Here is a 14,462-nt window from a genome sequence, read left to right as displayed (position 1 = left end):
TATTTTTAGTTACTATAAACAACACCACTTACAATGAACAAATAAAAATAAGAAAATAATAAATAATGTGTCAAAGTCCAAATAAAGTCCAAATAAACATGGTGCAAATCCTCAGTAAAAAATAGATATAAATATTTACTATACTTTAAATAGTTACATAACGAAACTAGATTCAATATGGAACATCCTTAGGTTTTATGTGCCAGCATGGATATGGTTGTCTATGGATATGGATATGGTTGTCTGCAATGCAGACAAACAGCTGCATCTTCATTTACGTCTTTTGAAAACAGCAAGAGCAGCAGTTCGTCTTTGCTGTGTCACTGTTTTGTCATGTTTCTGTGCTGCTGTGCATGCAAAAGTACTTAGTATGAGAATTATTTCATGCAAAACTTTTTTTTTGCGTTTTATTTAGCCGCGCATAAATGTATGTATCTCTCATTCCGTGTTGTTCAAAAAGCTTGGTCCACGAACAAAAGCGAAACCTATGCTTATTGGTTGTGATATAGCGAGTTTGAACCAATCTGGGCATGGAGGAGGGACAATGCATCAATGTATCATGTCTGATTTGTCCGGAGACACAGTGACGAGCGTTTCTTTGTCAAATCAGCGTTGTCAAATGTTGATGACGTAACCGCACTGATTCCGGAGCCTCTGAAAGTCCGCGAATGTTATGTGATACAGCACTGGAAAGCTGAGATTCTTTTCTTTATGCCAATCTTTGAATTGTATGAATCGGATCAGCGGATCAAAAGTTATTAAACATTTAAGAGCAATACTTATTTTTAGCCGCGGGCGGCTGTCTCGGTCTTTAAGGGTTAAAACCGTTGATATGCAATTGTTCATGGTATGATAATCGTGCACGTTCAAATCGTGGTAAACCGTCATACCGGTATATTGTTACAACCCTAGTCACAAGTCAACATTCTGACATCCATCATTCATGAAGTTCAGACATTAATTAGTTGATTCATTTAAATTGATACACTTTATCGATAAGTTTGGACATCAATGACGGAATATTGAGTAGGGGGTCGGGCTTTCTTATCATGCATCATTTCTTCATAACAAACTAACTGTAAGATGAGCGTGGTTAAGAATATTGTGGCTGAAACTGTCAAACTGATGTCAAACACAAAAGCAAATGATCAGACTTCGATTGAAGATTACCAAAATAAATTTTTTAATGCATTGCACATAACTTGCACATATTATTTGTTCTCCTAAGAACAATAATCTAAGCACATTTTAAATATTGATTTCACATGAACTTTATTATATGCATGTATCTTGTAGACTTTTGGGAAGAAAGTAACAAAAACTGTTTGCTCACATGGACACAAGCTTGTACAAGTTGCCAGTTTGTACATCTGTGATGTACAAGTTGACATGTTGTATATTAGTAGTCATTACTTTGAATTATTAAAAATAATCAACTATTAATTCTTTTTGCAATGCAACCTTCTTTTTATTTACAGTAAAAACATTTTTCTTTGGGCGAGACATGTTTAGTGTAATTTACACATCACGTCATCCTGGTTTCAGTGTCAGTGAAGTTAATACAGTTTGTACTATTAAACTTAATGATTATACAGCTAAAACTTTACATTTTTAAATATTTTTGGTACCTAAATTCCAGTAGGGCTGCACGATTTGGAGAAAAAAATTCTAATTGTGATTTATCTGAGGAGGACGCAGTGGCGCAGTAGGTAGTGCTCTCCCCTCACAGCAAGAAGGTCACTGGTTCGAGCCTCGGCTGGGTCAGTTGGCGTTTCTGTGTGGAGTTTGCATGTTCTCCCTGCGTTCGCGTGGGTTTCCTCCGGGCGCTCCGGTTTCCCCCACAGTCCAAAGACATGCAGTACAGGTGAATTGGGTGGGCTAAATTGTCCGGGGTGTATGAGTGGAAATGAGTGTGTGTGGATGTTTCCCAGAGATGGGTTGCGGATGGAAGGGCATCTGCTGCGGAAAAACATGCTGGATAAGTTGGCGCTTCATTCTGCTGTGGCGACCCCGGATTGATAAAGGGACTAAGCTGAAAAGAAAATGAATGATTTATCTGATCAATTGCTGTTGCAATTTAAAATGTGATATACTATAATTTCATAAAAGAGCTGCAGGTTTGATGCAGTGGTTTTAATAGCACCAAAGAAAGACCAGACATAATCTCAAAGTATGCTACACTATGCTTGTTTATTTATTTTATTTTATTTTTTATATTTATGTCATTATTTTATTTTATTTTATTTTTTTATTAGAATGTACAAAAATCATTTTAAAATAAAAAAATTAAGAAAAAAAAAACTACAGTATTTTACATTCAATTAAATAAATTATAATTATATGTAAAATAATATATATAAATATATAAAACCTTTATAACCTTTACATTTAGATTGTTTTACATTATTCATATTGATTTCATGGCATTCACGCTGCATAGACGATGCTTTCCATACACAATTTTAGATTTTACTGTACATACCATTCTGGTATTAAAATGTATAATTTATAAATATATTTATTTGTAATACAAGTTTGTCCTTTAGCTTTGTGTATAATTAAAGATTTGATTTACTACTACAGCTCAGAACAATGTTTTGTGTGTAATTTTTAGATTTTGAGGCAAGTAGCCATGTAAAAATGGCATAAAGTACATCCAGGATGGGTGTTTTAGTAGAATAAAGCCCTTCAGTCTTAAACAACAACCCTCCACTTTGCTGATAAGCCTCTCAGGCTTTATTCTGTGATAACAACCTCTTGAATGTACTTTTAATCTATCATGGAAACTCTTGTGTTTTTCAGGAGCCAGTTAAAATAGAAGAGGGCAGGGACATGGCTAACCGCATTAGCGCCTTCGGCTACCTGGAATGCTCAGCTAAGACTAAGGATGGCGTGAGGGAAGTTTTTGAAATGGCCACCAGAGCGGCGCTGCAGGTTCGCAAGAGGAAGAAGAGGAGCGGGTGCTCACTGTTGTGAGAGAAGCTTCCGGTATTTTCCAGAATGATCTCTCAGATGACCAGGAAATACCAAACTCTACACACACACACACACACACACACACACACACAAAAAATATGTCTTGACCAAACAACATAAATACACTGGACTGTATGTCACATTTCATGCAAACCCACAGGTGGAAACGGAGGAAAGTAAATAAAATATGCATTAAACAGGATGGCAGGATATACACGCACATATAGGTATACGTTTTCCTGTTTTTTAGAATAACTTGTTTTCCAGTTTGTACTGTATGGATGGCATCAGTCATAATGGTATGTATTTTTGCACATTTATCAACTGACCATTATAACTGAATCTGGTAAGAGGACATTTTTACATTTTAATGTAATCAAAACTAATATCACAAAATGGAAATCTCTTAATAGCACAGAATAATTTGGTAATAAAAACAGTGCCTTCATGATCATTCCCTCCACAATTTGAATGTATAAAAAAGTGCAAGTTTTGAGCTTCTCCTTGACTTTAAAACTCTTTTCTAGTAGTGAATAACTCTATGAGCCAATTAAATGTGTTTAAAGGTGCAAGCTATCCTGTAATAAAGAGTATTTCTAGCTTTTGCATTACCCTAAGTAAATACCAATTACATGTCATCACATTTTGAAAGCTTGGTGAGGTCTAAAAAACCATCTGCTAACCGGTGGTGTGACATTTTTCTTTTATATTTTCTGTTTGTCGTCCACACGGGCGTAAACATACATGTGTGCATGTGGATTGAGCTGTGTAGATCCTAAACTGGTTGAACCTGCCTGAATACTCGTCACTGAGCTCATGCTGTCACATAATCTGACTTATTGTTCTCACATTAGCCGTCTTAAAGGGACAGTTCACCAAAAATGAGAATGTGCTGTTTATTTATTTACTTCAGGCCATCCAAGATGAAGGTGCTTTTTTTCTTGAGTGGAACATCAAAGGTTTTTTGCTGAAAATGGCTGCCAAAAAAAAAAAAAAAATTACCTTTGGATATTGATGATACCATTAAGGTTGGTTTATAATGCTTTTTATTTAATCCTAAAAACTCCTCAATGTTCTTCTGAATAAAATGTCATCATCTTTTCAAATGGCCAGAGGGAAGTGGTAACCGTTCACTAAATCCTAGAACAGGGATTCTCAAACTCTGTCCTGGTGTCCTGCAAAGTTTTGCTCCAACCCCAATCAGACATCGGGGCTAGTTAATCAAGCTCATTATCCCTGATCACACTGCACTCTTCACCCCATAGACTTACGCATGCAAATGCGGCAGATCGTGTGACAAGTTTCGCAGTTCACTGCATTTGTAAGTTCAAGTTTGGTGAACTCTGATCTGTGAAATTGCATTATATGAATGCGTGAGACCAATCGAAGATCAAAACATGACCTCTTTGGGCAAAAATGTAAAATATGGACCAGTCACTTGCTTTGTAAATGTCTGATCATCTTGCTTAATCCAGTTTCTTTTCGCAGCTATACAACAGAATTTAGCACACACAAACTCTAATGTGTAGCATTAATAGGCTTTCTAGAAACATCCTTGCAGGGGTGTTGAGGCAAGTTGGAGCTAAAATCTGCAGGACACTCGTCCTCCTTGTCCAAGTTTGATAGCCCCTTACCTAGAACGGCAAAATTCCCTGTGAACATGCAAATAACAACAGCATTACTGAACAATGAACCCACAGTACACCTAAACAGTGCATGATGACCTTTTAAACATAATAATAGTGAACAGTGTTATATTAAAAACAAGTCTTTTCTTGTTGTTCCAACCTTTTGTTTTGTTAGTTTTAAGTGTAAAGAAATAAAATAAATAAGACGCTATATTAAATTATATACTATTATTATTATTAATATTATTATTACTTTAGTTTTTCTGCTGTCATTCCCCATATTTAGATGTTACATTTAAACATGTTCAAGAGTTGTTACTAATGGGTTAATGTGCTTATCCAAGTAAAGTCAAATAAAATATTTTATTTATACACCCTCACCGGCCTCTTCATTAGGTACACCTTACTAGTACCAGGTTGTACCCCGTTTTGCCTTCAGAACTACCTTAATCCTTCTTGGCATAGATTCAACAAGTTACTGGAAATAGTCCTCAGTGATCTTGCTCCACTGACATGATGGCATCAGCAGTTGCTTATATTTTCTCTTTTTTTGGACTATTCTCTGTATGATATAGTTGTGTGTGAAAATCCCAATAGATCAGCAGTTTCTGAAATACTCAGACCAGCATGTCTGGCACCAACAACCATGCCACATTCAAAGTCACTTAAATAACCTTTTTCCCCCATCCTGATGCTCGGTTTGAACTAAAGCAGTCTCGACCATGTCCACATGCCTAAATGCATTGAGTTGCTGCCATGTGATTGGCTGATTATAATATTATTTATTTACATTTTACATTTACATTTAGCAGACGCTTTTATCCAAAGCGACTTACAAATGAGGACAAGGAAGCAATTTACACAACTATAAGAGCAACAATGAATAAGCGCTATAGGCAAGTTTCAGGTCTGTAAAGTCTAAGAATGAAAGTATTAGTAGTATTAGTATTTTTTATTTTTTTTTGGGTACAGTTAGTGTGATATTCTGAGAGGCAATTGCAGATTAGGAAGTGAAGTGGAGACTAAATAGTTGAGTTTTTAGTCGTTTCTTGAAAATAGCGAGTGACTCTGCTGTTCTGATGCAGTTAGGGAGTTCATTCCACCAACTGGGCAGATTGAGCGTGAGCGTGAGAGTTTGCGAAAGTGATTTCTTCCCTCTTTAGGATGGAACCACGAGGCGACGTTCATTCACAGAACGCAAGTTTTACATCATACATTTACATCATAATATTATAAACAGCCAAATAAAAAGACACAAAATGCACTAAACTGCAACTGTGCACACTATACACAGAACATTATCAATATTTACTTCTGCAATAATGAAAAAAAAATTGAGATATTGTATAATCTGCATATATATAATTTCCATTTTCCTTTAACAATAATAATAATACATTTATGGCCAAAACGCCATCATATCATAAAAGCTTTGAGCATCGTGACAGAATACACTACCAAAAATTGTCACTAGGAGCTTCAGGCAATGTTTGGGTCTGTTTTCCTCAAAATGTGTCAACTCAATTAAACTAAATGAGATTTTATTCGAGATGTTTAGCCTCATCATGATGTTTTGGGGTGAGTAAATGATGGCATATTTTCTTTCTTTCTTTTTTTTTGGCTGAAATGTCCCTTTTAAAGACACAAACTTGAGTATAGCTAATGCAAACATGACGTTTTTAAATGTAAAGCTTTCCATCACTATTGAATTAATACACAGACTGATGATTACTAGTGAATGTATACTAGTTAGAGGAGGCCTTGAGTGCCTTTCCATTTCCCACAGAATTGTGTGCCTTTAGTTATCAGTTTTTAATGTGTATGAGACGAGCGTTTATGTACAAGCATGCGTTCTGCCACCATCAGTGTTTTAATGTTGCATCGCATGTAATGTTGCGTGCATTTGGCCATGAGATTTTTGACATAAATCGTAGCTATTTATGCAGACTTGTGCTTTTGTAGATTTTATCAGCTGGTTTAGAAGTCAGATAGTGATGTCACTTCCTCTGCTTGGTGCCATGAGGTGGTACACCATACATAAATCCAGCCCTGTGTTTACTGGTTGAGTGAGTGGTGATTTTATTAGCATGGTGTAGCTATTTCACTTGTAAAAGAATGCAGCAAAATGTGTTTTGGGTCATGTGGCATGACAAATTAAAAAAGAAAAACAGCTTGCAATAAGAATGGAAAGAGATTTGGAGATATACACAAGCATACACATATTAAAATAATTAAAAGACCACTTGAAAATTTGGATTTTCTCAAAAATCTTCAAGTTTTTAAACTTATTTTTGTTCTGTTGACATGTCTTTCTAATTTAAAGCACAAATGTTGTCAATTAGATCATTGCTTATAAAGATAAAAAGCTGCCATTTTTTTCAGATGTGTATTATTAATATCTAAACAACAAGAACAAAAAATGCTATAAGAATGGTAGTGTTATTAAAAAAAATTGGATGAGATGCTATTAGGCTACAGGTGTCAAACTCAGTTCCTGGAGGGCCACAGCTCTGCACAGTCTAGTTCCTACTCTAATTAAACAGACCTGATTAAACTAATTGAATCCTTCAGTCTTGTTTGAAACCTACAGGTGAGTGTGTTGGAGCAGGGTTGGAACTAAACTGTGCAGAGCTGCGGCCCTCCAGGAACTTGAACTGACACCTGTGTATTAGACAAAAGTGAAACAAATACATATGTTGTACTCAAACACACCCAATAAATCCTTTAAAATGTAAGTGGTCTTTAAAATATTTTTACCTAGCTGTATATTTATACATTTAATGTGTCAAAGACAAAAGTGATTTTTATAAATTGTCAAAATATAATTTTTTTCTCTGTTTCTCATATGCATAATTTTTTTTTTATTCTGAAAAAGTCACATTTTTGCTATCATTAACCATATTTATTTTTAAAAATCTTTCTGCTTTGCAATTGTAGGTTTTACCAATTTGCAACAATATCTACAATGTAAAAATATAAATAATCAATTAGTCCTGACAGCATATGTTTTTAGGTCATTGTAACTTATTAAAGTAAGGTAATCATGTTCTAACTTAATTTCATGAGTTATGCAAGCTGTTTAAGTCAGTTCAACATAATATAAGTTCAATGGATTGCTTAAAGGGGCTAACAATTGTGTCCCTAAAATGGCTTTTAAAAAATTAAAAACTGCTATTATTGTAGCCGAAATAAAACAAATAAGACTTTCTCCAGAAGAAAAAAAATTTTTTTTTAGACATACTGTAAAAATTTCCTTGCTCTGTTAAACATCATTTAGAAAAATTTTTAAAAAAGAAGAAAAAAAATCAAAGGAGGCCTAATAATTCTGACTTAAACTATATATATATATATATATATATATATATATATATATATATATATATATATATATATATATATATATATATATATATATATATATATATATATATATATATATATATATATATATATATACATACACACACACACACACAACCAGGATGATGATGAATGATTGATTCTTATATAGTATATAAAGTGGGGAAAATAAGTTTTGAATAATTAATGTTTTTTTCTGGGAAAATATTCTATAGGAGCTGTTGACATGGAATTGAACCAGATATTTGTAAAAACACAAACAATGCAAACATAAAAATATAACAAAATTTGAGTTTTGTGTAATAACAATGAAATGACACCAGGAGAAATACTGAACTGCTGAATTTGATACTTTATATAAAAGGCTTTTTGATGATGGCTGATTAAAGACGCTTCTCATATGGAGAATGAAGTCACATGCATTGCTCAGGTGTGAGTTTTTCACAGACTTCAACAGTGTAAAAATCTTGACGCTTCTGTGGGTCTATCAAATCTGAGCTTTATTTTGTCATTTCTATTGGATTCAAGTCAGGTAAATGGTTGGGCCATTCTACAGCTTTTTTTTATTGAGAGATTTTCTTTCTATGAAAGCATTTGAAAGTTTTTTGTATTTTGGATCATTGTCTTGCTGAAATATCCACCCTGGTTTCATCATCATCATCATCCTGCTAATGTAGGTGTTGAACTGAAGCAGCTGATACACTGATGAAGGGCAGAAAGTTGCTGAAGAACTGCTGAGAGATTTAAGCTGCTGTCTGGGCTTTCACTGCCGAACTACATCTCCCTTTAATTCATGTTCGGTAGTTTTTTCCAGTGCCGTTTTTTTTACATAACTTAATTTCTAAACTAATTAATATTGCTGTCTTTCCATATATGGAACTATTTAGTTATCAGCTTCCGGTGAAAATTTGAAGTCAACAGCACCTTTAGAAATGTTTCTGGGAAAAATGGTGACATGTTCAATACTTATTTCCCCCCACTGTACATATATGTTAAGAAGGTGAAATATGACCCAGATATTTCATTGTAAGTTTCATCAAAATTGCTAATTCTCTTTAAGATACTTTAATTCTGAAGCACATCTAATGTTAAATTAATCATCTGTATAATTGTCTAACAATTGGAACGATATGCCATGGGTTTTTCATTTAAGTAACAGGGCATTGTTAAAGAACTGGCAGTACAATACAAGTACAAGTAACATCCAAATAGATCAACTAAAATTGAAAAAGTATATGTTTAATGCTCTCGTTTGTGGAGTTCGTGCTGAAAAACAGACCCATTTCTGAAATCATCATCTGCATGTCTAAAGTGAGCCGTCTTAGCAAACGTGCTGCTCTAACATCAGTCTGCTGTGTGATCATATGGTCTCTTGGAAGTTTTAAATACGAGTTATTAATCCAGATTTTTATGAGTGCTCATAGTAACGATGCTTTGTAAACACGACTAGTGGTAAATGTTTGAATGAAGTGAAACCGAGCTATGCTAATAAACTTTTTTTGAGACAAAATTAACGTCGGATTTTTCTTCCTTTTGTGTTAAATTACGTGGAACGGAGTCATTTTAGGGTCATTTACTGTTGACAAATAAGTCTCTTTTCTCATTTTAGGTACTAATACAAACCATAAAGTTGTGCGTTGCATAAAACGTGCTGAATGTAACATAACATAAAATAAAATTTTTTTTAAATAATGTATAAATTGACAAAGCAAACTAATAATTGTTTTTGATTATTATCTAGAAAATGCAGGTTTTTATCGTTTTTACAAGCCATTTAAAGGTCCTGTGAATTTAAAACTAAAATTTAGATGTTAGTTTCATTATGTTCATTTTAAGGATATCTACACTCACCGGCCACTTTATTAGGTACACCTTACTAGAACCGGGTTGGACCCACTTCTGCCTCCAGAACTGCCTTAATTCTTTACGGCATGGATTCAACAAGGTACTGGAAATATTCCTCAGAGATTTTGGTGCATATTGACATGATAGCATCACACAGTTGCTGCAGCCTTGTTGGCTGCACATCCATGATGCGAGTCTCCCGTCGAATCTCTACTACATCCCAAACGTGCTCTATTAGATTAGGATCTGATGACTGTGGAGGCCCTTTGAGTACAGTGAACTCTTGTCATGTTCAAGAAATCAGTCTGACATGATTCAAGCTTTATGACATGTTATCCTGCTGGAGGTAGCCATCAGAAGATGGGTACACTGTGGTCATAAAGGGATGGACATGGTCAGCAACAATACTCAGGTAGGATTTGGCATTGACATGATGCTCAGTTAGTACTAATGGGCCCAAAATGTGCCATTACACCAGCCTGAATCATTGATACAAAGCAGGATGAATCCATGCTTTCATGTTGTTGACGCCAAACTCTGACCCTACCATCCGGATGTCACAGCAGAAATGGAGACTCATCAGACCAGGCAACGTTTTCCCAATCTTCTATTGTCCAATTTTGGTGAGCCTGTGCGAATTGTAGCCTCAGTTTCCTGTTCTTAGCTGACCGAAGTGGCACCCAGTGTGGTCTTCTGCTGCTGTAGCCCATCTGCCTCAAGGTTGGATGTGTTGTGTGTTCAGAGATGCTCTTCTGCATCCATCTGTTGTAACAAGGTTATTTGAGTTACTGTTGCCTTTCTATTAGCTCCAACCAGTCTGGCCATTCTCCTCTGGCATAAACAATGTATTTGCGCCCACAGAACTGCCACTCACTGGATATTTTCTCTTTTCAGACCATTCTCTGTAAACACTAGAGATGGTTGTATGTGAAAATCCCATTACATCAGCAGCTTCTGAAATACTCAGACCAACCCGTTCGACAGCAACAACCATGCCAAGTTCAAAGTCACTTAAAACACCTTTCTTCCCCATTCTGATGCTCCGTATTGAGCTGCAGCAGTTCGTCTTGACCATGTCTACATGCCTAAATGCATTGAGCTGCTGCCATGTGAGATTGAGCAGTTGGGCAGGTGTACCTAATAAAGTGGTCAATGAGTATATGCTAGTGTGTGTTAAACAGAGTGAAATTAAAATGTATTCAAATTTGTAGTTTTACTGTTTATCATCAGTTGCAGTGCAAAATAAGCATTGTTTCTAGCTTTTATATGTAGTTATTTGCAGTATAGTTTGTGTTTGAGAGAAACCTTTCTGCACTTACCTTGATACAGCATGTCTGAGAAAATCAAAAAAAGCAGCAACAACTTGCTGTTTTACCCTTCAGAAATCCATATAAAAAGCAGAAACTGTTGTGCACAGGCCTATCAAAACGATTAATGCTGGCAATTGATAAACAACAGTACAACTGACACATTTGAATTCTTCCCAACAGGAAAAACCATCAACAATCAAGAACCTGTGATTATATGATGTCATGACTTTGCAATCAAAAAATGTCCTTATAATAGAAGTCAATGGGGCAAAAACAGCCACTAACATAAGGAAAGGGTAGTCATTTTGAACAATACATAAGAGTTAAAATAAGCTTATATTGGTCCAAAAAATTAAAAATATAGCCATTAGATGTAGTTGAAAAAACAAAGCTTTATCAAAGACAGTGTTGATTAGCAAAAGCAACATCTGTACAATGATCTTTAATGCACATCAGGTTGCATAATTACTAAAATCTCCGCAGTATTAAACTCAGTAGTATTTTATGATCAGACATAAAAATGTTTTTGATGAATTATGAATCATAGATGCCTTGCTTTAATAGCTGAAATGTACATTAAAACACCAATACTGCATTACTGATAAAAAAAAAAAGATTGGTTTCCGCATTGTTGTGAACTGATGGTCTCTGATGGTTGGTATAAATTTGGTCCTCATTGTTCGGCTCTCCATTCTGGGTGGACATGCTGCTGTAATGGACTCTCATCGGTATCTACAGTACAAAGAAACACAAAATGAGTGAATCGAGCACACGGATGATTCTGAAACTTATTGTTTTTCAAAAACAAAAACCTTAATAAAACTTAATTAAAACTAAAGCAATCATTATCTCTAAAGAATATTGTTTGTATGTGTATTTAGGGACATTTTATCTTGACAATGTTAAGGGGGCTGTATGTAAGTTTTTGACTCTTCTAAAGCATGAAAATACCATAATGTGTTTGTAGATATTTAAAATGCATGCTAGGTGAACACTCTTGTTTATCTGAAAAACCATACTGAAGTCAGATATTCTGTTTTAAAAATGTGGATTATGTGGCGGAATGTTATTTTTAACATTAGTTCCTTTAACCCGCCCGATGCCAGTTTAGATAATAATAATTCAGCAGTAAGGCTGCCTTGGTGGAAAACGGCTTATTTCATTCATTCATTCAGTCGGAAAGGCTCTCAAAATATGCGTCTGCGACATAGACTGTAAAATATGGTCTGCGACCAAATTGCGACCTCTGGTGGACAGTAACAGCCTCCGAAATGAGATTCAATATTCAGAGTTCCACATGAGCTGGCTATTAATTAGCAACTAATATAAATATTATGGATTTAAACATTAGTGAAGCAGGTTACATTGTAACCCCTTGTCCTAACAACACTCTAGGTGACGAGATTTGCAGTGATAAGCAATTTGGTTATTTGCACCAGAAGAAACACAACAAATTTAAATCCAGCCAATCAGTAGCTCAAAATAGTGCACTCACTGCACTCCAACGAAATGGTAAGGTTTATAATCTAATTAATAAATATTAAAACTACTTAACATTATTAAATGTACAAGCTGAAGCACTGATATGTGTTGGCTTGCCCTGAGTCACAGTAATTGATAACTAATGATGAGTTAAAGCATGTGCTACTTGTGAACTAACATTAACTACAACATGAGTGACATGAGTTCATGTGTGAATAATCAAATTATGTTCATAGAAAAGTTAGTAATAAACATTTATAAACAAGTATTTATGTGTATAAAGCAACTGTTTTGTGAGAAGTGCTTTTCATATGAACGACCCGTACAGATTTACTTTAGACATTTATTCGAGTGAGAATGACGTCATCTGAAACTTTCTGTTGTACACCACGCCAAAGGGGTACCCTTGGTAGTGGAAACACAAGCCTGATAAAGGTGACCCGTATGGACCGAACCTTACCGTACTGTACCACTCAGTGGAAACGAGCTATTAGTTCTTGATTGGAGCATGCCTTAACTCATCATTAGTTCATAATGTACTAACGTTTACATAATAGTACATTATTATTCATGTACCGTTATTGTAATCTGTTACCACTTAAGGATTCCAACTATTCCAACATACTTTCAGCATCAATTATCAGTCTAATTTATTTTCTTTTGTGTGTGTGTGTGTGTGTGTGTATTCTTCTAACTTAAATATTAGCACAAAACATCTATTTTCTGTATTATTTGCTAGTTAAAATGTATTTCATGTCCGCCAATGTTTTCTGGTCAACTCTGTTACATCGGTTATAAAAAATATCAATCTTTAAAGGGCTGATAGAAGTAGCATGTGGCTTGCTAGTGATGTCTTCCTCTGGCGGGAAACTCTGGAAGGCATTAAAGCATGTCATTCTTTCTGCTCCAATTATTTTGCACAAAATGTTTAAGCTACACTAATACTATATTAATTATTCGTCAACAACGCTACTGTGATGTTTTAGTAAATCTCTCATTTACATTTAAACAATAACATAAAGAAAATACATCAATTTGTGGTTTAGACATGCTGCGTGGTATCTCGTTTAAGGCTAGCATCTTGAGGTAAAGCACAAAATGGTGGAAAATGTCAACTCTATTGGTGCTTAAATCGGTTAAACAACAATTAGTAACTATGGCATTCATTCATTCATTTTCCTTCAGCTTAGTTTCTTTATTTATTAGAGCGTAATGAACCGCCAACTAATCCAGCCTGTGTTTTACGCAGTGGATGCACTTCCAGCTGCAACCCAGTACTGGGAAACATCTAAACAAGGGGTGGCCAATCCTGTTCCTGGAGATCTACCTTCCTGCAGATTTCAGTTGCAACCTTTATCAAACACACCTGTCTGTAATTATCAAGTGGATTTCAGGTCCTAATTAATTGGTTCAGGTGGGTTTGATCAGGGTAGGAGCTAAACTGTAAAGGAAGGTAGATCTCCAGGAACAGGATTGAGCACCCCTGATCTAAACACTCATTCTTTCACGCAAATACACCATGGCCAATTTAGCTTATTCAATTCACCTATAGTGCATGTCTTTGGACTGTGGGGGAAACCGGAGCACCCACAGGGAGAACATGCAAACTCCAAACAGAAATGCCAACTGACCAACCCGGGTCTCGAACCAACGACCTTCTAGCCGTGAGGTGACGGTGCTAACCACTGAGCCCCCGTGTCGCCTTCCATATGGTATTGTTTTTCATTATTATTGGATTGAGTTCACTGCAAATTACACATTTGTTGTATATCAATATTTGTTGGCCTGAAAATGTATCCGCAGTTCTGGAATGAGTCATATGATACAGTCACGCTTGATGTGTTATGCAATGCTCCGTACC

The 14,462-nt window shown here is 35.4% G+C and overlaps 2 protein-coding genes and 1 long non-coding RNA gene across 4 annotated transcripts in view; 2 read left to right on the top strand and 1 right to left on the bottom strand.

The window, feature by feature from the left end:
• rhoca (ras homolog family member Ca) overlaps positions 1-4,984 on the top strand; it is a 35,269-nt gene extending 30,285 nt beyond the window's left edge. Inside the window, 1 exon segment of the mRNA NM_201150.1 lies at positions 2,803-4,984. Coding sequence (NP_957444.1) covers positions 2,803-2,976 — 174 coding nt within the window. The 3' untranslated portion in view covers positions 2,977-4,984.
• Positions 4,985-5,581: 597 nt separating this feature from the next.
• On the top strand, positions 5,582-7,450 carry LOC137496016 (uncharacterized). Its single transcript, XR_011016081.2, has 2 exons — positions 5,582-7,082; positions 7,250-7,450. It is a non-coding gene; the product is annotated as an uncharacterized lncRNA (long non-coding RNA).
• A 4,041-nt stretch (positions 7,451-11,491) lies between these two features.
• The window catches only part of mov10a (Mov10 RNA helicase a), a 28,191-nt gene continuing 25,220 nt past the window's right edge, over positions 11,492-14,462 (bottom strand). For both annotated transcript variants that reach the window (XM_073954569.1, XM_002662530.6), the window contains exons 21-22: position 14,462; positions 11,492-11,851 (exon numbers count right to left, since the gene is read on the bottom strand). The exon at position 14,462 is cut by the window's right edge and continues 112 nt beyond it. In XM_073954569.1, coding sequence (XP_073810670.1) covers positions 11,793-11,851; position 14,462 — 60 coding nt within the window. In that variant the 3' untranslated portion in view covers positions 11,492-11,792. The remainder of the gene's footprint in view (positions 11,852-14,461) is intronic.

Source organism: Danio rerio, chromosome 6 (genome assembly GCF_049306965.1).
Source record: "Danio rerio strain Tuebingen ecotype United States chromosome 6, GRCz12tu, whole genome shotgun sequence".
In the NCBI taxonomy this organism is placed as follows: Eukaryota; Metazoa; Chordata; class Actinopteri; order Cypriniformes; family Danionidae; genus Danio; species Danio rerio.
The sequence above is the reverse complement of the archived record's forward strand: the minus strand, read 5'-3'. Positions and strand labels throughout refer to the sequence as shown.